General features: G+C 35.8%; 1 protein-coding gene across 1 annotated transcript; it reads right to left on the reverse strand.

Annotated features, from left to right (window-relative positions):
* Window positions 1-11,512: 11,512 nt before the first annotated feature.
* On the reverse strand, window positions 11,513-15,550 carry LOC113325016. The gene is made up of 4 exons (XM_026573259.1): window positions 14,332-15,550; window positions 13,271-14,246; window positions 12,943-13,174; window positions 11,513-12,265 (listed from the first exon to the last, which is right to left on the reverse strand). Exons 1-4 carry the CDS (start codon window positions 15,548-15,550, stop codon window positions 11,513-11,515), a joined length of 3,180 nt encoding a protein of 1,059 aa, XP_026429044.1.
* Window positions 15,551-25,589: the final 10,039 nt, after the last annotated feature.

Below are 25,589 nucleotides of genomic sequence, written 5' to 3' on the forward strand. Positions count from 1 at the left end.
CCGATCACAAGTGTTTCCATATTTAGGTATAATTGATCATAGTGATTGGTACAACCAATTAAACCCATGTATGTGATTCGGTATTTGATCAATCACATAGTAGTCTTGGAATACATGAGAACCAATTCTAAACTTGTTTGGAAGTGGGGTATAACCGATTCCAAGAATGCAAATCCATGTAAATATGAAATAAGGATTTCTAGTGAAAAGATGTCAACATACTTTGAACACGGACAATAACTCTTATCACTTATTGTTCAAAGATATTCCTTTGTACTCAAGGTGATCTTGTGCCAAAATAAATTAAGAATCATTTAATTGAGGTTTTTGGTTTTATATGCATTAGTGACCAGCAATTAATGTGTATCTCTAAAGAATAAAAATTAGTAATATGCAGTTACTAATTGAGAAATTTCAGAAATATTGGACAAGCATTTGTTGGAATTGGGAAAACCGAATTTTACTATTCATTGCATATCTTGAGAATATTTTCGGTTTTGGAAATTCCTTGGGGTCCAAACATCCTTGGTCTATAAATACCTTAGTTTGCATTTATAGCAAACTACCCTAGAGTCAGGCAAACTTCATCTTCTTGTTGTTTCTGTGGGATCAATAAGCTCTATGAGTATCGTTGGTGTGAAGCTAGATAATTGCGGTGTTATTAGTTTTCGATTGATTTGATTGACTAACATTTGTTAAAACTTTGATTGCGCCTAGTTTGTTTATTTTTGAGAATCATCTATTTTGATATAAGATTCACTCATACTAGATAAGAGTATCGATGGGATCTTTAGTTACGTTGTTAGATCTAAAGACATCTTGTGATAATCTATTGTTAAGAGGCTTTGTTATGGGCATAATTGATCACAAGATAATCAAGTGGTACTGTGCAGGTTTTGAAGAATATTAAAGAAGATTTGAAGCCGAAGAAGATTTCTTATTGGTTTTAATCTTGTGAATATTGTGTACACAAACTTTATCGGCCGGGATCCGACTATAATCGGATTTGAACGCGAGATCGACATTCTCTATTTATCTCTTTGAGATTTATATTGATTGAGTGCGGATCTAAACTTGACTATTTCGGTAGTTATTGGATAGACTGATCTAACCATACAAATGATTTTATTAGATTAAACATACGATCCTTTGTCAACGACTCATGTATATCTTGTAGTAAGATCGACTAGAGTAGTTACCAAACAAATTCTTCTTTTGCTGTTTGGAATACGATCCAAAGGATTGTTATTCATGTGCGTGACTCAAGAATCCGAAGGCGCAGGGATATTGACGAAACTAAGTAGTTAGGGGTAGACTACTTGGTTTCAATTATACGAAGTTTGTATTAGATTTTGTATAACGACTTAATTCTGAGAGTTTTCAATTCTGGACTAGGTCCCGGGTCTTTTTCTTCTGCGTTTGCGGTTTCCTCGTTAATAAAATCTTGTTGTGCCATTTACTTTACTTTTCCGCATTATAATTGTTTTTATTATAATTAAAGTAAATTTCACTTTACGTTAACTAGGCACTTGATATTGATCCTAAAAGATTTCGGTTATTATCGGACCTATTATCATGTGATCACCTTGTTATATTGTTTCGATTCACATGCATAGACGATCACAAAAAGTGTATTGGATTTCTCCACTTGACTTTGATATATATTCACGTGTTAGCCCGGTTCGGGCTAACCCTATTTCAAGTGGACACCGTGTTGAAATATTATTTTAGTGGTTGTTTCTTCAAGAGGTTTATACACGGTGGGTCTTGTATAGGTTGTGATTAAAAGTAAAATATTATGGTGTATTTGGGTACCCTCGTCTTTTCAATTGGTATCAGAGCAGGAAAACACGAAAAGATCTAACAATCTGTGTTTGGTTCGATCCAACCTATAAGAATTGAATCTAATGGATGATCCAGTTAACGTTATGCAAGGGCAAAAATACTCAAAAGTTGAAGATGTTACTACTCCGTTAACTCATGATCCAGGAGTTATGAAAATTAAGAGTGCATCTGAGTCTATCTCTGATGGAAAAGTAGATGCTAATAAAAAGTTGGTGAAACTCCTACATCCTATAAGATTTCTGCCTACAAGGATGTTAATATTAAAGACATAATCCAATCTTCTTAAGCAGGAGATCAGATCAAAGGTCATTTAACTAAATATTCTAACCAAAGAGAATATCTCACTGTCAAAGTAGAATCTCTTGGTAAATCTCTTACTCAAGAACAAGAGATTCATCCTATGACTCTGAAAAATGATTCCGTTATAATTTCTTCCGATGAGGAAACCAAAAGTCCTATTTTGGATTTTACAGATTGTGATAACAAAAATCATTTGATCACGTCTAAAACAAATCATGATAATTATGGTCTGCCTAACTAAAACAAGTCAGAAGAGAATGAAAAACCATCATCTTCTACAACAACTGATGATCAAAAGAAATCTTTTCCACAGGAAACTTTGAACGGATTACGTGAGAAAGATCTTAAGGAATTCAATTGTCAGTCACTTGACAGGAAACTTATACTTCTTCAAAATACTGTGGTAAAAATATTAAAGTAATTTCTTGTCTTAAAAAACTGAAAGATCATTCCTCGGTAAAAAGAAATAATACACTCCAACCCAATAAAATCAATTCAGAGGAATCAGATAAAAGAGTTGATGATCATTTTTGGAAAAAGGATCCACCTCATTCATGTCGAGATAATATCTGTTTACATAAAGGAAGTTCCCCTGATGAACGTTGGTATTAGATTTTGTATAACGACTTAATTATGATAGTATTCAATTCTGGACTAGGTCCCGGGTTTCTTCTGCATTTGTTATTTCCTCGTTAACAAAATATTGTTGTGCCGTTTATTTTACTTTTTTGCATCATAATTTTTTTTATTATAATTAAAGCAAATTGCACTTTACATTAACTAGGCACTTTATATTGATCCTATAAGGTTTCGGTTATTACCGTACTTATTATCAAGTGAACACTTTATTGTTGTATTGCCTCAATTCACATACATATACAATCACACAAATTTTATTGGATTTCTCCACTTGACTTTGATATATATTCACGTGTTAGACTAGTTCGGACTAACCCTATCTCAAGTGGACACCGTGTTGAAATATTCCTTTAGTGATTGTTGCTTCAAGAGGTTTATACAATGTATGTATTGTATAAGTTGTGATCAAAAGTAAAAGATTGTGGTGTATTTGGGTACCCTCGTCTTTTCACTTTGAACTTACAAGAACTAGCGACATTCAATAACACTCAAGACTCAACAAAGATCCACAAGCCCAAAATGATTTTTTGAATAAAATTGTATTATAAGTATCTATGAGATTTGTAGCAAAAGAGGACACAGTCATACAAGACATTTCGTGAGCTTTTTCTATCTGAAACTGTATAGGTATGCAAAGCGGGTTTGCAAACCTCTTGGCAATTCTCGAAGAAAGGCTCAAAGGGTATGCAACCTTTTTTCAGTTCGCCAAATCGTGCGTGTATGCAAACAGGGTTTGCAAACCTCCCAATATTATCAAACTCATATGTAAAGGGTATGCAAACTTTATTTGTAAACCTCTACAGTTCACGAAATTCAAATAGACTATCTTTCTCCAGGCAGTTCCGAAATTCTCTCATTCTTAAATATGAAACATTCTCAATAGTGATAGACAAGTGCACTGTTTTATTTGGAAATTTCCAAATGATCAATTTGAACAAAAATAGTTTGTGAACAATAAATTGTTCCAACTAAGATTTCTAAGGATCTATGAACATCCATCGCTTCAATCATATTTGTAGCCAAGACAAGCTTGAACTGAAAATTTCTTCTTTATAATATTAAATATACTAAAATCATATGACAACTATTATAATATATAATGGTAAGTACAATGACTAAATATGATAGGTTCGTCTTCACATACCTCTTTGTTGATGAATTTCTCGCAAATGTCTTCATTTGTTCTTCGATGTTCAATCATCAACGGTTATTCAACAATTTTTGATACTCAACTACCATGCTTCAATCGTGCTTTGATTTTAGTATACTATAAATCAAGATATAGTTTTGTGCATCTAATATTGATAACAAGCTTGAGATGTCAAAACTTGAAAATTCGACCGACCGATGCTCTAACAGTTTACGACTTTAAGAGAAATACTAATCTTTTTTTTTCCAGACTAGTGTTCATTATCAACGTCTTTAATTTACTAACTAGATTTTTTTAGTGTTGAAAGATCGTTTGCTTGTGTGATGAAATGCCTTTTAGACTCGTATCTTGATGGTAGAGGCCTGAATATTTTTACACATAATGTATTTCTCTGGAATATTTCTTTCAAACGAATGTGAGGAGTTAACTATCTGAGAGAGTTTTTGATTAAATTTATCAAAAGTATCATCATCAGACATACAAAGATTTTCCCAGCTAGATGCTAGGTTTTGAATCCTTGCTTCTTTATACGCGGTGTTCCACATCGAATATGGTCTCCAAGAAATCCCAATCCTCTTTCAAAGTTTCACATGTAGTCACATGATGTTGGAGATTTTGGCTTATGGCATTTAGAATAACATTCAATTCATTATAATTATGCCTTGAAGCACTGATTTCGATTGCATTATAGTCACCAATATCCTTGGAAGAGGTTACATCGTTAAAAGTAATTGTTGGAAGAGTATGATCTTTGACAACCTTCTTCCATGTATTGAATTCATGAGCTTGTAATAAGGAACGCAATAGTTATTTTCCACCATAAGTAAGTAGTGTCGTTGAATCCTGGTAGTGTGTAAATTGAACTTGGTTAACACAAGATCAAGTTCATGTCTATAGGTTCGGATTTCTATAAATGAGGATTTATTAGGTCTTTATGTTGTTTTCGTTTTTTGATAGCAATTGAAAATAAAGGGTAACTAGTGCAACACCGACTTCTTATTTAGGGAACCTATATGGACGATCCTTGTACAATCTATATTCGATTATAAAATTATGATATTATTTTGACCGGGGTCGTCTAGCAGTCTTTGGGTGCCCTAGGCGAACGCGATATATGGGGTTTTTATTGTAACCAAATCAAAAATAAAGGCTGAAAGTTTAGTTTAGAAGAAGACACATTTTAATTTAGAAGGAGACACGTTATGTATTTAAAACGATAATTTTGATCCAACTATGCGGCCGAAGGCCGCTCATATTTTTTCCAGTTTTTTCGCTAGATTTTGGATTTTAAACTAGTTATTTGGAATAAATAAGCCCCTGAGGATTGGTAATTAATTTGAAAAATTAAAACATTAGTGATATTTATCGTTGATACATAAAATTTAGTAACAATTATAACTGTTATAATTAGACTGCTTTAACAAAATGTTTTCGTAACAATTTTTTTTAACACTTATAATTGTTGCAATTCATCCATTAGCTAAAAATATTTGTGGGCCCCCAACAATTTGGGACCCTAGGAGGCCGCCAAGGTTACCTTGCCCCTAAGACGACCCTGATTTTGACAAAGTAAACATAGTATATACTCGACACAACAAGAAAATTCTTGTAATCTATATTTCGAAACGAGCCTTGTAGGTTCTTTACAGTTCAGTTAATACTATTTATATTTAAAAACATATAACATGTAATATTTCAATTATAATGACAAAACAATATATGTGGAAACGAAATAACACATACACCGGAATTTTTTTGATAATCAGAAAACTACAATCTTGTAGAAAATCCCTAGGACCCAGTTCAAATTGAACACACTGATTTAATTGGTTACACTACCACCAGATTTTATGATAAATACGGTACATGCTTCTGTTATATTCGTGCACCTGTAAAACTCCTAGTAGAACATTGATTATATTTATGAATTTCTTTTGTAAATCTTTTAGAAGAACGATAATTATCTTCAGAAGGTACTCTTAAAAATCATTTATATAAAAATTTTGTAACTATCAAATAAGATAGCTTCCACGTGCCTTACGATCCCCAAGTAAAGTCTTCAAAATCTCACTATTGTTCACGAAGAACAAAGTTGTGGAGAATAACCTTATGCAACTCACACACAATTTTTCATGGAATGGATTTTGAAGCTACATGAATCCTCTATTTATAGTGGATGATTAAGTCTAGATTTCTTAAAAACAAAGCCAGATTGTCTAGGAAAATAAACACCAAATACTTGAGTAAAATAAGCCTTTAGTCACATCATGTATTTACGATTTTAGTTCATAAACTGTGTAGTGTATCTAGTACAACTACAAGATGAAATTTGGATAAATGGTAGCAAGCTACCTTCTCTCTGATAAACAGAGCCTGAACTTCAATTGAAGTTTAATTAGGTTTTCATTACATGAGAGTTTCAGGAGAATAATGATTGGTCTTTAATAGACCAATCCTTACCAACTGTATCAACGGCTAGTACAACATCACATCTAATTTCAAGACTCGAGAAAAGACTCTAAGATGAGTACACCCATAGAATTGGATAATTACACCCAACAGTGTATCTACTTAGAATTATAATGATGCATAAAGAACAGTGGCACATGACACTTCCCCTCCCATCTAGAGATCCTTGTCCTCGAGGATAAAATCTGGAAACTGAGATTTGATGTGAGCAGCATCTTCCCATGTTGAGTCTGTTGGATCTGAGTTGCACTGCTGCACTAAGACTTGTGGAATTTCAAATGTGCCTTTGACAGTAATTCTAGTGTCCAAAACAACAACTGGTTCAATCACAAACTGACATGAATGTCTGCCAATGGAAGTTGAGGGGATTAAAAGTATCTTCAAAATGAGAAGATTCTTGTCGAAAGATGATGATATTTCACCATTTTGATCGAAAAGGATTTTGGGGTCGTTGACGGACTTTGTATTGTGAAGTTAATTCTGGTTCCTGTTCTTGGAGGCCCTGGATGTTCATGATATACTATTGGTTTGGCTTTCCATCTCTTTTTGTTTTTGAAATTTTTAACTCTTCATTTCGTGTCATTACTGAATCAGCTGAACTTTTGTTGTTAAAATTCTGAATCCATCTTTCTTATCAAACCATTTTTTGGGGACCATGGATTTTTTGAGGGGACCATGATTTGATTAGGACACCTTCGCTATAATTATAAGGGGTGTCCTAAAGGGTGGAGATGACTAGTTTACCCTTTTACCTAATTAAAATTATAACTAACCTACAACTTCTTCTTTCTCTATTCATTACAGAATTGGCTAATGAAAATCTTGTCCCTGTCACTCACAATTGAACTGGGTAGGCCATGAAGTTTGAAGATGCGAGAAAGAAACTCCTTAGAAATTGTGATAGCAGTGAATGGATGGACAAGGGAAATGAAGTGACTATACTTGGTTAATCTATCTACAACCACTAGAATGACATTCTTTTTATTAGACATTGGAAGTCCTTCTATGAAATCTAGGGAGATGTGTTGCCAAGCAGTGTCAGGTATTGGAAGTGGTTGTAGTAAACCACCAGGAAGTGTGTTTTCTCCCTTGTTGCATTGGCACACATCACAAGTTGTGACAAGTTGAATAGTGTCAGTCTTTATATTAGGCCAAAAGAAGGAAGTTATAGCCCTGTGATGGGTACCATTGATGCCAGAATGGCCTCCACCAGCTGAGGAATGTAAAGAATGCAATATGGAGGATCTTAGGGTAGTACCTGAGACAATATAGAGTCTTTCTTTGAACCTTAAAATGCCCTGTGTATAAGAGTAGTTGCCCTGATTTGGAGTCACAGTAAGTTGAGTAATAATTTGTTGTGTTGTTGTGTCAGAATCATAGCTAGAATGGATGTCTTGCACCCACTGAGGTTGAGATACTGCTAAGGAGGAGCATGAAGCAGTAGGAAATATGGATAAGGCATCTGCAGCTAGATTGTCTAACCCCTTTTTGTACTTAATGATATAATCAAGACCTAGTAATTTGACTAACCATTTTTTTTGTAATGCAGTAGACAATTTCTGCTTCATAAGATACTTCAAACTCTGATGATCTGTATGAATGATGAACTGCTGACTGCATAAATAGTTCTTCCATTTTTGAACATTCATGACAATGGCTAAAAATTCTTTCTCATAGGTAGACAAGGCCAATGCTTTGGGACCCAATGGTTTGTTGAGGAAGGCAATGGGTTTACTGTTCTGCATAAGTACAACACCTATTCCTTTTGGAACATGCATCAGTTTCCAAGGTAAATGGTTGAGATAAATCAGGAAAGGCCAATACTGGAGCTGAAGTCATAGCAGTTTTGAGTGTAGAGAAGGCATCAGTAGCAGCATCAGACCAAGCAAAAGAATCCTTTTTAATCATATCAGTGAGTGGCTTACAAATGTTTCCATACCCATTAATGAATTTTTTGTAGTACCCTGTAAGCCCCAAAAATCCTCTAAATTGCTTCAGTGTTAGAGGTTGTGGCCAATTCACCATTTGCTGCAACTTTGTCAGGGTCAGCAGCTACACCATTAGCAGTAATAATATGCCCAAGATATTCTAACTGTGGTTGAGAAAATGCATATTTTGACGTCTTGTCAGAGAGAGAGTGCTTCCTCAACAAGGATAATGTTAGTTGTAAATGCTCTAAATGTGCTTCCATGGATGGGCTTTAAACCAAGATGTCATCAAAGAATACCAGCACAAATTTGCGAAGATATGTCTGAAATACCTCATTCATGAGGGCTTGAAAGGTTGCAGGGGTGTTAGTAATGGCATAACTCTGAACTCGTAATGGCCTTGATGAGTGCGAAAAGCAGTCTTGTGAATGTCAAGTGCGTAAACTCTGATTTGGTAATACCCAAAACGAAGATCGATCTTGGAAAATGCCATAGAACCATTCAATTCCTCCAACAGTTCTTCAATAAGAGGTATAGGAAATTTATCCTTGACTGTAATATCATTAAGCTTTCGATAATCGACATAAAAGCGCCAAGTACCATCTTTATTCTTGACTAAGAGAATAAGAGCAGCAAATGGGCTATGGATGTGTTGAATCACTCCACTAGATAGCATTTCAGAGACCAAGGACTCTACGACAGACTTATGTACACACTACAACAAAACACACGTTTAGTGGCAAAAAAGTTTGTCAGGAAATCTCTTGTTTTTGTCTCAAAATATTTTCTGAGATGGATTTTTTTTTGTCGCGAAGTTGTCTCAAATACCGTGTCTGGGAAAGTATTTCGTGACAAAATTATGAACGGTCACGAGAAAACTTAATTAACAACTAAAAATTTATTGTCAATAAAAGTCTCTTTCACCAACAAAATAAAATTGTCTACGAAAGATTTTTTATTGACCAAAAAATTGGCCACCGAAAAGCAATTTTTTGCGGGCAATTTTTTGGTCGCAAAAATGTAAATTCAAGGACAAACTAATTTGTCTTTAATGATTACTATTTAAGACCAATTAAATTGTCTCAAAATCTAAAGTTTTGTGTCAATTTAATTTGTCCTTAATGATAATTGTTTAAGACCAATAAAATTGTCGCAAAAACGGAAGTTTTGTGTCTATTTAATTTGTCTTTAATGATAAATATTTAAAACCAAAAAAATTGTCCCAAAAATGTAATTTTCGTGTCAATTTAATTTGTCTTTAATAGTTATTATCAAAAACCAAAAAATTGTCTCTAATTAATTTAATTAGAGACAATATAAATAGCCCCTGAATATCAAATTTTTGGAGACTAACTTGTTCGCCTCCAAAAAAAAAATTTAGTGACCAAATTCCTTGCCTTAAAAAGAATTTTTGGAGACAAATTCTTCCTCTCCAAAACTTTTTATTTTGTCTCTAAATTATTTATTAAAGACAATTCATTTTGCCTTTAAAACGAACTTTCAAATACAATTTTTTTTGCCTCCAAAAGCAACATGTTTTGTCCCAAAATATTCCATAAATGACAACTCAGTTTGCCTAGAAATGCTTTATTCAAAGACGAATACTTTCCGTCTAAAAAATCGCCTCTAAATATCATAAAAATGACAATTAATTTTTCCTTAGAAAATGAATTTCTCAGACAACTTTCTTCTTCGTCCCTGACTACTTTATTAAGGACTACTTGTTTTGCTTAGAAGAGAATTTAAAAGACAAAATTATTCGTCTCTACAAGCTTTTTTATAAACCGCAAACTAATATAATTAAAAAAAAATAATTTAATTTTCGTGATTCGTTTTTTTTATTACAATTAGAAAATCATAACATATGTTGAGCATAAAATATTTATGTTTTATTAAATAAAATATTTAAATATGAGATTAACATTACTTTGGCAAATTGCCTAAAAACAATATATAAATTGAAATTCATCTAGTTCTAAACACTAAAAACTTGAAACCGTGTATTCATAAATTATTCATCAAGATTCAACATTTGAATCGATATCTCTAGTTTGAATAATTCGGAATCTGCTTGTATCTTCCAGATTTTACTTTCTAGGTTTTCAATCAAATCTTCAAAAGACAAAATGGTCATGTCTCTTCTTTTAAATCTTCTTCCAGAAACCTCATTGCAAATATCATCTCTTTGCTCTCCTTCAATGATGCTTTCTTTACAGACCTCAAAAAGTTTGGGTTCTTCTGAATTTTTTTTCTGTTCCATGTCAAAGAGAGACTCATAAGTTGTAAGCAAAGGTATAAATTACAAGTGATAGATTAATTTTTTTTTGAATAGTATAGTAAAAGATATATACCATTTTGTGGTGTTTAATGAATGACCTCGACCCTGTGTAAAATTTTTGGCCCCTATTTGAGAGAGTTACCTGTCGTTTCTACAACAACGATAAAATCATTAGTCCATACCTAAAACAAGTATAATTATAATAACTAGTAATAGTTATGCTAGTAATACCTTAGAAGTCATTCTTCAGTTCCTTCTTTTCCTTGAAAACGACCCTTAAAAAATCCGATGGAAGTTTTAGAATCATAGACCTCCCTAAGATATATATTAAAAAAAATAATTTAATTTTCGTGTATTTTGAGAAACAAATTTATCTCCTAATAAATTAGGTGAATTTTTTTCCATGTATTTTTAGGAACAAATTTATCTCCAAATAAATAGTGGAGCGACATGTATGGAAAGTGGACTAAATCTCTCTTCTAAAAGAGAGATAAAATATCTTGCAAATCTCTTTTATTTTTGGAGAGAATATCGTGTAAAATTTGCTTGTTGATTATAAAACTTAAAATGGGTCACACTACTAATAATAAGACTTTTAAAGTTTTTACGGTACACTATTCTGGTCAGTTTAAAATAAACGATGGGAAGGACTTGGACTGGTATGGCATTCTTCGGATTGGGCAAACGGGACAGTGGACCTATCCACCTGGACCTATCATTAAATTTAGTAAAACAAAAACCACTGGTGTTCAAGACTAACTCATAAAGTGTCAAAATGAAGAAAAAAAAAACTAAAATCTGCATATCATAAAGTGTCAAATTGAAAACAGTAGACCTATATTTAAATGTAGTAAAATAAAAACCACCTGCTTAAAAAAAACTCAAATGCCAAGAACACTGTGATCACTCTATATCACTGTCTTCACCATTCACCACTATCTCGTCGGCATCCAAAATGTCATTATTGTATTCATTCAATGTCTCATCATCTTCGTCATCTGTTTCAAACAAATCATCATTGGGATCGTTAATATTCACTTGTACCATCTCTGGTTGGACGTCATCTCTGTCAAGTTCATTTTCTTCAACATCATCCCCTCCATCAAACGTAGATAATACTGGCAAATCCCCACCTTGCTGATAGGCCTCGTCAACAGTCGCGCCCAGATCATCCACCTCCGGAACATCCCACAAGTGTCTATGTTCCATCTTATTAACAACTTTCCAGTTTGCGCCATTTTTATGATCATCAACATAAAATACCTGCTGTGCTTGTGACGCAAGAACGTACGGATCATCCTCATACCATAAGTTGCTCACATTTATGCTTGTTAAATCGTAATCCTTTCGAATTTTATTTCTATTCGGGCTCACGTCAAACCAGTCGCACTTAAACAGCACTATTCGATACCCATGTTGATATTCCAACTCAATAACATCACGCAAAGTGCCATAGAATTCAATTGCATTTCCCCCATGTTCTCCATCAACTAACAATCCACTATTCTGAGTTGTCCTTCGAGCTTCACGATCTTTAGAATGATATTTAACCCCATTAACATTACACGCTTTGTACGAGTTTACTCGGACATCAACTCCCCAAGCTAAAGTTTGCATTTCATCTGTGGCTTCTTTTTTGCTGTGCAGATCTTGTATCTGCGAAAAAAAATTTCGACAACAATATTATATAAAAATTACGAAAGATGATATATACAGTGAGAAACTATCAGCAGTAATAACTCAGAAATCTGTACTCACATGTTTTCGAACCATTCCGGAAACAGTGTTCTTTGCCTCCGTGATAGATTGACATTACTTTCTTCTTTCAACTCGTTCTTGTGTTTCCTGCATCAGAACCAAATCATAAGAAGAAAAAAACTGAACGTGTGTCATTCTAGAAAAAAAAAAGAAAAAAAAAGTATATTCAAGCATGCAAGTAAAAGTTGTCACACTTCACAGCTCTCCTACTTTATCAAGGTTAAGAGTGTAAGAAAAATAGAATTAACTTTGTACTAACTCTAAATGCAAATAGAGATGAAGTCCAGATGCAGGTAGCATACCACACAAACTGCGTCTCTTTTCATATTGATTCAATAAAGTTCAGGTTTTAAAAGAATCAGTGCAAAAAAATGTGTAAGAAAAATCTGTAAATTTGTAGACTTTAGGACTGATAGGTCAATCACTGAAGAAAAGAACTGAAAAAATATGGTTTCTTCTATGATGTGAGATAAATTTAAAAATAGTACTTACTCCAAGTAAGGTTTGACTTCTTCGCAATTAGTGAAAACAAACCAATTAATTTTCTCCCTTTCAGCGACTGACAGTGGACGTACAGTTTTTGCATCAACAGGACGGGCACTTTGAGCAAAAACAGATATCTCTCCCTTCCGGTATCGGGGATCCCTTGATTTATCGTCATTTCGTTCTGGTCGAGTAAATTTGGTTTCAGTCCCACGAAAGTACATCGAGCAAAATGTCAAGCATTCTTTAAGAATATAGGCCTCTGCAATAGAACCCTCTGGCCGAGCTCTGTTTTTCACGTAACGCTTGAGCGTTCCCAAAAACCTGTCAGAACAATGGAAAATATAACACGAGTATTAGTGTTTAAAATTTATATAAATGTATGAGAATTAGGTTGAAAACCCAAACTAGTCCGTATACCTTTCGATAGGATACATCCAACTGTAGCCAACTGGTCCGACAAGTTTTGCCTCACGCGGCAAATGAACAGCCAGATGAACCATAACATCGAAAAAAGCTGGGGGAAATATTCTTTCCAGCTTACAGAGAATCAGAGGAATTCTCTTCTCCAACTCATCCAAGTGACTAACACTCAAAGTCTTTGCGCATAAATCATGAAAAAAATTGCAGAGCTCAATTAAGGGTGCACTTACCTCTCTGCGCAAATAAGGACGAATTGCAACAGGGAGAAGTCTCTGCAGCAAAACATGACAATCGTGGCTTTTAAGTCCAAATACTTTTCCGTCATTGATATGAGCATTTCTAGAGATGTTAGATGCATATCCATCAGGGAACTTCACTGATTTTAAAAACTGACAGAACTTTTTTCTATCCTCAGGCTTTATAACATAACATGCAGGAGGCTTTATAAATTTGTCCCCTCTAGGTTTAAGATGCAGTTCTTTCCTAATATTCATGTCTGCAAGATCCAAACGATCCTTCTCGGTATCTTTATTTTTCTTGTCGAGATTCAACAGAGTTCCGACAATGTTGTCACAAATATTCTTTTCTGTATGCATAACGTCGATCTTATGTCTAATTTTATGACTCTTCCAATACGGAAGCTCGTAAAATATACTCTTCTTTGTCCAGTTCCGCTCTTCTATACTGCGTTTTCTTTTCTTGCTTTGTTTACTCGGGTTCTTACCTGGATTACAAAACACAATATTTTCCATTTGAGCTAAAAGTTCATCACCTGTAAGCTCTTTCGGAGGACCCTTATGTTCGCGTGTCCCATCATGACATTTCGAGTCTCTCCAACTATGACCAGGAGGCAAGTACCGACGATGACGAACATAACCTATCTTGCTCCTTAGTTTGATTGATGGTGCATCTTCGTTGCATACCGGGCAAGCTAAATATCCCTGTGTACTCCACCCTGACATTTTGGCATAAGCTGGGAAGTCGTTTATGGTCCACAATAAGGCAGCATGCATACGGAAATTTTCTTTTTTTTTCTGAGGCGTCATATACTTCAACACCTTCTTCCCACAACTCCTTTAACTCATCTATCAAAGGCTGCAGATATACATCAATGTCTTTACCAGGTTCGTGTGGGCCAGGAATAAGCAACGTCATCAAGAAAAATGGCTCTTTCATACACTTCCAGGGAGGTAAGTTGTACGGTATAATTACCACTGGCCACGTGCTATGTGCATTGCTCATATTTCCAAATGGATTGAAACCATCAGTAGCAAGTCCCAACCTAACATTGCGCGGGTCCTTAGAAAACCATGGATACCGCTTATCAAAATCCTTCCACGCTTCCGCATCAGCTGGATGTCTTAACAAATCCGGTGTTGTTTTATCACGTTGGTCTTCATGCCACCTCATGTCAGCAGCTGTGTGTCTACTAGCAAACAACCTCATCAGTCTAGTCTTTAAGGGAAAATATCGCAATACCTTGTGCGGGATCTTGGTACCCTTCCCGTCATCGTGTTTGTACCTAGGAGCATTACATATTGGACAGTCCTCCCTATCTTTATGCTCTTTCCAAAACAAAGCACAGTCGTACTGACATGCATGAATTGCTTCATAACCCATTCCCAAGCCACCCAACAGTTTCTTAGCTTCATAATATGAAGATGGAATCCTATTATCCTTCGGAAAAGCTTCTTTGAGCAACTCCAGTTGCATTTCAAATGCTTTATTGCTCATCTGGTTGAGTACCTTAATATGCATCAACTCTACGAGAAAAGTCAGCGCCGAAAAATCTTTACAACCAGGATACAACTCGTGCTCAGCTTCATCTAACAATTTAGCGAACTTTCCAGAATTTGATTCACCCAGACCTTCCGTTTCACCACCAGCAAAGGCTCCTTGACTATCATATGTATTTGGTAAGCGGACGTCATTCAGTATTTCAATAGTTGCCTCGTTTCTGTCTTCATTATCAGATCCTTCATTGGTTGCCATATCATCATCAAGACTAGATACAAACTGGTTTTGCGGAGGCATGGCTACTTCTCCATGATGTACCCATATTATGTAACTAGCTGCAATGCCATATCGAGCCAAATGCACGGCAACATCTTCTAACGGGACAGGCGGTCTTGCATTTATACAGTCTCTGCATGGACAGCGACACTTGTCCGCTAGTATGCTGGCAAGGTGATCTCGTGCCATGCCGAGAAATGAATTGATGCCTGCCACATACGTAAGACTTGATCTATTACGCTCTTCCATCCAACTTTTGTCCATCCTGAATTCAAGAATAAAACTATATATATGCATTAGTACTGGAAAATAAAAAAACATTACCGCATATAAATAGCAATACAGGATTATTGTGATGGCTAAGAATAATAAATAATTGACAAGGAGTGTTGACAACTGTTGTATTTATACAAAACAATGAATCAATGTACTGTGATCTGTCGATAAGCTAAATCCACTTATCCCGAACATTTTAGTAAATGGCCAAAGTTGTACTAAAAGACAATGACGCAGGACAGCTGAAAACAACAGTCTAACTTCTTTGTATATAAGCATAACTCACGAAGCTCCTTGGAATATGATGAAGCTCTAACATGATTAAGTCAAGCCTTTGCAACAAAAAATCGAAACCATCATTAAAGAAAAATACTAAGATGGATCTCTGCAACATAAACCATGGGAAAACAAGCATTTGTTTGAACAAAACAGGACAACACCCAAAAATCAAACCACCTAAGAACTGAGATTAAACTGGTGGTTAGACAACAAACTCACCTCTACCATCTTTACAATAAATCTAATGTCTAGAACCACAATACAGGGAGAAAAAGGAAACAAAAAATTGAACTTTTTTTTTTGCTAGAAAAAAAAGCGTATCGATAATCAGGATGTTTTAAAATTAGCAATGATAGCTCAACTTAACAAGTTTGGTGTTAGGAATTAGGTCAAATAGAAACATACAATTAACCAAAACCAAATTAGGTTAATTCAAATTTTAAATTTTAACCAAAACTAAACATGCAATTACATTGATAACAATATCAATTAGGGTATTTGTACCTTAGCTCGCTAATCCAAATCTCCAAGAACACCACACACGAATTTCTTCTCTTAGCTTTATCTTCAAACACCACCAATTACTGCTTATGAATAGAGGAAGGAAAAACAGCTTCCCAACCTTTAATTTGTCATCGGATATTATTGATTACTTCAATTCATTAGCAATAATTGGTGAATAGAACTGTGATTCCTTTATAAACTGATCCATCATCGACATGCAAACTTGGGAAGAGTCTAATTAGAGAATAGAACTGTGATTCCTTTGTAATTGTTTCTGGAGTAGTCTATTTAGAGAATGTTCTGATGAAATTACTTTTTTTCCCTCATGAATATCAAACCAAATGCCCGGTCCTCAAGGGTGGTTTCGTCATCGCAGTGTTGTCTTTAATTTTTTTCTTTTAATTTTCCTTATTCGGGTGTTGTTTATTTTCCAAGTTTTTGAGAATGTCTTTAATGAACAGATTGACGTGCTAACCTCCTAGATCGGATGAAACTTCAGGGAACAAAGATGACCAGCTGAGCTATTGGCTCGGTTTTAAAAAATAGTTATTAATTAATAAAGATATAAAGTAATTTACATATGAACGATTGTGAGCCTAGTAATATAATTATCACTATTAATATTTTTTTTATTAATTTATTTTTAACTGTTATGTAGTTATGAAAGAGTAACTAGTTTGTTTGGTTTTTTCGTTTTTGTTTTTTGGTACACAAAAGATTTTTTTATTATTAATAATAAAGAGTAACTAGTTTGTTTGTTTTTTATTCTTTTGCTTTTTGTTTTTTTGATACACAAAAGAAAAATAGAAAAAATATATAAAAAGAACTAATTTAGGTGGTTTCAATCCAAAGAGAAACAATATCGGCTGGGAGCTAGTACTTGTCCACATATCTTGGACTTTCTGAGAGAAGGCATAATCCGCTAGGGAGTGGGATGCAATGTTGTCCGATTTTGGGACATGCTTACAATAGGTCATACTATGCTTGAGCTAAATCTATCTGTTAGACACTTGACGACCAACTGATAATATCCTTCAATGATGATACGATGTAGAAAAATGGCTACATTGAAATATGTTGTTGGGACCATAAAATCTGAAGAACTCTTGTTTACAAATATATTTAGGCCTTGCCGAACTCTATTTTGTCCTTTTAAACAAGGTTGTTCAGATGTAGAAAAGTGGCTACATCGAAATATGTTGTTGGGGCCATAAAATCTGTACAACTCTTCTTTACAGATATATTTGGGCCTTACCAGATAACGGAACTAAACCTAACGAAAATACACGGTTCCACTACCGTTACGTTAATAATGGATTATCCGTTAACTTATCGGTATCGGATATCCGTTTACCACTATGTCGGATGGTAGCAGTAACGGCTAACGGATTATCGGTATCGGATGTCGGCTAATCGGTATCCATTGACATGCCTAACAATGGATTGATGCACGGAGGAAAGGGAGTAGAAGTTTCAGGTTTTCAGTTGCCTGAAAATCGCACCCAAATCGCCAGACTTTCTCTCTCCATGGATATATCAAGTTGGGCACCCAAATCGCCGTCCTAGATTGCAGACGATATTGAACAATTCCGGCGATGTTCCCGATAAGTTTCCGTCTCGGCGAGAATGCAGATATCATCTTCCCTTATGCCTAAACCGGAAATATCGCCGAGATTCCGGACGTCTCGGCCGAAATCGACTACACTGATTGAAAGCACTGTTAAGAAATTAAAGTGGTTTAATTTTGTAATGTTGTTCCCAATTACTTAAAATATGAGCACTGTTACTAGTGAAAAATTAATTTATGCAATAAAAAACTAATTTATGCTTTATTTGTAGGCTATACACGTGAAAAAGAGGTACACCACCGCCTAGTTAGTAAGTTCGCGAATTATACTCGTATAATTCGCGAATCCTTCCGCATCGACCGAAACCGTACGTCTCAGCCGTATAACTGAAACCCCGACTTAGATTCGCGAATTTCCAGCTAAAAACGAATTATACGCGTATTTACGAATTACCGAATCATACGACTCGTATAATACTTTGCCACATCATCAATCTGATTCCGATACCACCAACATACATGTTATTTGCTGATTGTAATTCATATATCATATATATAGTTTACGTCAACTATTAAATTACTGTATCGAAGAAAGAGATTATATTAAAAATGATTTTTTAACAGGTTAATATATGCAGAATTTTGTACGCCGGATTCATATCTGTAAAACGAATTATACATGTACGTATGCCGTTCCGTATTACTGCCGAATGACGAATCGTTGACCGAATTTGAATTTTACAAATCCGTATAATACTCGTACATATGCCGTTCCGAACGTTCCCGTATCCCGAATTGCTAACTAGGCACCGTTCAACAAAAAAAAGGGTCCAATCAATTTTAAGCCTTAACTCAAACAACTGTTGCTCCCTTGCCTCTAGTAAAATTCAATTTCTAAATGCCCTCGGGGATAAAAGAAGTTTCTAACCATCAGGACTAGCCCCTGCCAAACTACATTAAGGAAAAAGGAACGCACAGATCCAGGCGCACAAAGGATATGAAGCATGATGAAATGTAGTAATTATTAAGTGCCAAAAACGCCATACTAAGCTAAACGAATATTATGGCATACTTCATGGCCCATGCCATAACTGGAAAGTTGTAACTCATTGTAATGGAGGTGCTTACTGTACACGCGTAACATCCCACGAGTAAAGCAAGGGACGTGCTTGTCTCTAATTGGCTGTCATGGAGGTGTGTCTGATTGTATAAGGTATGTGAGACTTTCTTGAGATATTTTTCCATGGATATCTTCGTTTACTCGGTTCTTTCCTTTCTCCCATTTCCCAAACCATAAGATTTTTTCCAGATTGGGAATGAAATCTTCCATATCAAGAAATTTTGGTATCTTCCTATGCTATAGATTTCGCTAATAATCTCCGATTCTCGTAAATCAAGCAACAAATTTGCGAGGAAAATTGAGGTTTTAGTTCTTTTGGCGGGATGTTTCGCGCTAATTGTTTTTTAGGTTTCAAATTTTATCCAAAATTCAGGCTATATAAACCCTAAGGCATCGATGGAACATTTACATCTCATCTTCTCAGAAATTTATCTCAAATTAAATCCTATGGTATATTATATTTTTTCTTTTACATTAGATTAGATTTTTACATTTTTTCCTTGAATCTTATTTTTTTGGTACTTTGATTGTGAGAAATAAAATCAATTCAATGCTAATATGTGATTATGGTTGTTGATGGGTTCCTCTTCCATGGAATTAAATCAATTCCAATTCTTTGTTTTTGGGTATGGTTGTTGATGGGTTCCTCTTCCATGGAATCAAGTCAATTCCAATTACTTACATCTGTTTTTTTGTTTTTGAGTACGGTTGTTGTTATATTCCTAATCCATGGATTCAAATAAATCCCAATTACTCACATCTGTAATTCCCTATGAAGATGCTGCTTGTTATGATGTTCCTAATGGTGCTTGTAAGTAGGAAGGAAGGATTCAATATGGTCACTATAAACTGTAGCATTATACTTTCTTGTCTACTTTTATTAATCAACAATTAGGTTAAATCTTTAAGCTAAAACTAGCTGAGAGGCAACACTACTATGGGATAGTGCATCTTGGTGGATTTACTTGGCCATTTGTCATGTTGCTGTCTTTTTATTTCCACAAGAATGTTTAGACTTTGATAATCTTGAAGCATCCTTGGTTTTTTATTTTACTTACACTTCTATACTTTTCTTTCAGTTTGTTCTATTACAAATGGAGCCCCAAAGCACTGCTTCCACGGGTATGAAAAATCACAAATATTGTTGAAATATCAAATACTGCTGTTATGTTATGTTTGTTTGTTTTGTGAGTATTCAATATTGACATTTTCAACATGTTTTGTTTTTTTGTTTCAAGAATCAACTTCCAAAAAACGAAACACAAGGGGGATAAGTCGGGGAGTCGGGCTTGAGAGACTACTAGCGATGACGACGGATCGAAAATTGCCCGTGAAGTTTAAAGAGTCTGCAGGTGAGGCGGTGTGCTTCAATCGAAGCAAACTGGCCACAGAATCTGGGGTCATTGTCAGGTCTTTTGCTCCCTTGGAATACAAATCATGGATTAAAATTCCATTGCATGACAGAGAAGCCTTAATGGAAAGGGTTAAGGTATGTTTAATAGTGTACAATATTTTACTTGTAAACTACGGGTTGACTTGAGATCCTAACTTTTATCTTGTTGCAGGACAAGTTCTGGGTGGACCTCAACGTCCCCTTTATCTGGGATTACCTACACCGATCAATGGGAAAGAAGTATAACAGTCATAGGAGTTTGATGTGCTCCTATTTCAAGAGTTTGGTCGATTCCTCTCATTCCATCGAACAAATAAAAGCTAATCCATACAAAGATGTGCCCCAAGATAAGTGGGAGTGGCTTTGCAACCACTTCTCTTCACCTGAATTTAAGGTATTACACTGATTTAGATTTGGTGGCTATAAAATTGCTTTACTAATGTATGTACTGATAATTTAAATAAAATTACAGAAACGGTCGTTAGCTGTATCCAAAAACAGGGAAAAGGTTCAGTACAACCATTGCAGTGGTTCCATGGCATTTGTTGTGCGTCATGAGCAGGTACTCATTTGTACTATTAACTACCGATTTCTGGTTAGTTGAATAGTACGATCTATTGTAACACATGAAATTGCTGAAATTTTTTTGATCTTATTCTTCATGAAACAGAGTATGGAATCGGAAAATCACTCCCTTATCCAAGTGTTCCATGACACACACACTCGCGTGATTGATAAAACGACTAACAATCGAATCTGGCTGAGCGACAAGGCACGCAGCCAATATGTAAGTTATCATCATGTGAATAAAGGTGTCAAATGTTAAGTTACACTGTTTTTTTTTCATCTGGAACTATATCCTTGCATCATCCATGAAACATAAATGTCTTTTTTCCGGGATCTGTTTAGCATGCCTCTGTATCTAAATCTATATATTTAGGTTCTTCTTATTACTTACACATGATCTTTGTGTAGGATCAAATGATCGCTATCAGAGAACAAAGCATGGAAGAAGGATCGGAACCTAGAGATGAAGAAGACATCTGTGCTGAGGTCCTGGGGAAGAAAAAAGCAAGAAGACGTGTAGCTGTTATGCAGTCGAATCAAGAAACTGAAGAACTGCGTGAAAAAGTCCGAAGACAAGAAGAAGAAATTCGGAAAATGAAAGAAGACCAGGCATTATTCCAACAGGATGTGCTGAATCGTTTAGGTCTGAATGTCACAGTTACAGACACTCATGATCAGTAGTCTAAGTTAAATTTGGTTTTACTGTTTTAGTTTGTCACTTACGAGACTCATGCTCAGCAGTCTAAATTTGGTTTCGTTCCTGCTTTGTATTACCTTCATTTGATGAGAAATAAAATTAATCTTTTAGATTCTCTAAGTTTTCAATCTTCTTCTCTATATCATATCAGTCAATTATGTGGTTATTAGCTTTGATTTTTTGAAGTCTTGGGAAGCCATATGCTGATGCAGGTAAGTTTCTCATTAGTTTTCATGTGCTTTTAGATTCATGATACATAGTCTCTTTCCCTCTCCCTCAAATTCTAACAAGTTATCTTTTTTGATTGCAGATTGAAAATGATTATGGAACTATCGATAAGGCTTACATGCTGCTGCTAAATCTTACAGGCCTGTGAAGCAGCATTGATAGCAACTGATTCTAAGGAAATTAAGCTTGGTGTCAACTTACAGATATGGAGAGTTGCATCTGTGTTTCTTCCCATGATGATGGAGCCGAGCTGCGCAAGCTTCCTTGCTGACACCATTTTTATTGTGCCTGCATTATAGTCATGCTGTTATTACAGTGAGTATTCTGTATCGGTGTTTTTTTTTTGAAGTTGAAGCAGCTAGATCTACTGTGGACTCTTCACATGCTGCAGCAGTCAATCAAGTACATCATCTGGTTAGTTTAATTTCTCCTGTGGTAGACACTATTTTTTTGTTACTGCCATCCCTCTCCTTAACCATTTGGTCCAGATTGATACATATTGGACTTAAGATGGAAACTGATGTAACGATCAATAACATGCCAACTAAAAAATTCTGTGTTGATAATAGTCAACATGTGGACCACTACCTGTGTAGGATTTTTCTTGCTGATGCAAGTATAAAACAAAGGATCGGACAATAGTTCAAAGCTGCAAGAGCCAGTTCCTTTGAGGATAATAGTTCAAAGCTGCAAGACCCAGTAGGTAGTCATCTTTGAGGATAAATATGTTACTAGAAACATGTGTTTTAATATGGGAACTGAAGTTAGTCCTGTCAGTTCTGTACATAGTTGTGACAGTGATATGGATGCTTAGAATTTTTCTCGAGATAATATTTTTTTTGTATCTTGACAGGAAATTTGAATGGAAGATTTTACAATTCATGGGTCTTTTGCATTAAATAACTGGAATTGAAACATTGAACATAAACAGAGCATTGATAGAACAAATCAAATCAGTGAAATTAGGGTTTGATTTTTACCTAATTTTGACGTGACAAATCACTCAAGAAGGTCGACCCATTTCTTCTCTTCTTCTCCTGGTCCATTCCCATGCCTCAATTGATCTTCTAGCTCGACCTAATTCATTGATTTTCTCATCTAGGGTTTCAGAGAGAAAAGAGGGGAAATCGATGAATTAGGTAGGTAGAGTGGTAGGGAAATGATGGGAAAGGAGATGGGTTGTATCCATCATGGCGTTTGGTGGCAGTTGGTGGCGTCAGGAAGTGGTGAAGGTGGCTGTGGCAGTGGCAGGGCGTGGTGGTGATGGAGTTTCAGACGGAGGTGAGGGAGGAGAGATCGATGGAAAAGAGAAGGGGGTTGTTTGGTTTGGGTATAGATATTTAGTGCTCGGTGGTAGGCATTTAAAGATGTAAGAAAATAAGACAATGGATAAGAAGGCCTACATGTTAAACTGCAAGTGCACAGTTGTCATTGTAGTGTGTATGTGCAAGAACAGGTCATCTCCACAGGGACTTGGGGTGTAGTTGAAGTTTAACTATGCTGCTAATTGATGCAAAACTAAATGCAAGGTCACAAGGTTGCAGTGATAGTGAAACAGAGATGGTAAAACAACAAGGAACCAAGGCTATGAGCCAAGGGCAGGGAAGGCAGTGCACTGATTTCAGTGCACATCAAGATGTGAAGTGCAAAAACAGTGAAGGAAATAACTGATCAGGAAGCAATGTGAGAAGCTACTAAGGCAATTGAATCCACCCTTGTGACCTATCCAAACAATGCAATTCTAGGTTGAAATTAGGATCTTAAACATACAATTAGAGTGGGAAGAAAACCAGTTTGCTCACAGTCACTAGTGAGCACTAGTTTCTCCCCACTGCTCAATAAAAACAATGCATCCTAAGGCTCTAACCTAGAATTCCACTATCAGTCAGTGCACTAAAGCATCATCTGAGCCTCAGCAATGCAGCTTAGCTCATGCTAATCTTGTAAACAATAATACATATCATACAAGGTAATTCAGACAACACACACATGGTGAGCAAATACAAAAACATGATAAACATATTAACCAACAGTGTAAACATGAAACAAATGAGAAACTGGCTAGTCCAGTTCTCTACAAGAGTGAAGCTGGCTAACCCAGCATCCCCCCCTAACACACACTAACACCATCTATTTATACCCAATTTCAGTTTAGGGTTCATACACCCAATTTTCCCCAAATCCCCAAAATTCCGTTGAAATTAGGGTTGTTGAACCTCACCTAAATTGATGCAATTTCTTCCAATTGATGTCGACCCATACCTTGTAATCTCTTCCTGCTCCATTCCCACGCGCCAATTGCTTCATCTATCAACCTAATTCACCAAATCCAACCCTAACAGTGATGAGGATGGTGGAGTTGTTGAAATAGATTAATAGGTGATGGGGGTATTGAGGGATATGATGGATTGTGGTTGTTGTGGGGAGTTGTTGATGGAGAAGGAGGTGGCGATGGAACTGGTACGGCAGAGTAGGTGGTGGTGGTTCTGCAAACAGGGTATGGTGGTGAAGGAGAGCTCGATGGAAGAAAGAAGAAGGGGTAGTTTGTTTGGGTTATATGTTTCTGGTACTATGGTGTTAAGCGGGCGTATCGAGTTTGATGATCTGCGACGCTGAGCCGTGGGATGTGGAGTTGATAGAACAATCTGACGGCGAGATGGAGTGAAGCTTGTAGCGACCGCTGGATTATATAATACAACAAAATCAACGACGCCAGATGGAGTTAGGTGTTGTAATGTTAAGCGGAAATATCGAGTTTGATGATCTGGCAAAGAAGCGACCGTAGGATCTAAATGTGATCTAATCTGAAGGCTTGGAATTTAGGCACTATGGTGTTTTGCAGGAGCTTCAGATTTTGATGCGCGATGAAGGAGCGACCATCGGATGATGAGATGGATCCAATCCGACGGCTGAAGATGGAGGCGGTTTTGGTTATAGAAAATGGGTTTGGGTAAGGGTTTTGGGCCTTGGGTATGCCAAGCCCATATCTTCTTTAAGAACAATTCTTCCTTCTTGAGCCCATTCCTAGCTTTTTGGACTTGTGCTCCATTCTTTGCGGCTTCCTTGCGTAATTTCTTCCGGCTTTTCACCACTCTTCAACTCTTTTCCGCTCCGCAAGTCATCCAGACTTTATTTATTACCTAAAAATGCAAAATTAAGTAAGAAAAATATTTATTCTTGAAAACAATGAAAATACAGAATATGGGATAAAATGTAGAATTAATGCACAAAAGATGAGTTAAAATGCCAACAAAAAGGGATAAATATATACAATATTAGGCACTCATCAAATACCCCCAAACCTGAATTTTACTTGTCCTCAAGTAAAACAAAACTAAGGAAATCCTAACTATACCAATGTCGCTGGTCTCTCGAATGCATTTAGCGTATGCACTAAGCCTTTTAAACCACTAAGTGTCCCTAGTGGACGAGTTGAAGTCTCGTGAAGGTTTGCTTAGAACGTACCTACAAAGTTCTAGGTCAAAATATAAGCTCAGATTCCATCAAATGTGACATGTGCAAAACAGTTTAAGCTCACAGCAAAATGGAGATGTCAATCTAGCTATCAAAGGCACAATCCTAGCACTGATAACAAAAAAAGACATGTGATAAGAGTGTAAAGTGTATCTACACATGTGTAAAGAAAGATCTGAAGTTATGACTACTAATCAC

Source organism: Papaver somniferum, chromosome 11 (assembly GCF_003573695.1).
Source record: "Papaver somniferum cultivar HN1 chromosome 11, ASM357369v1, whole genome shotgun sequence".
Lineage (NCBI taxonomy): Eukaryota > Viridiplantae > Streptophyta > Magnoliopsida > Ranunculales > Papaveraceae > Papaver > Papaver somniferum.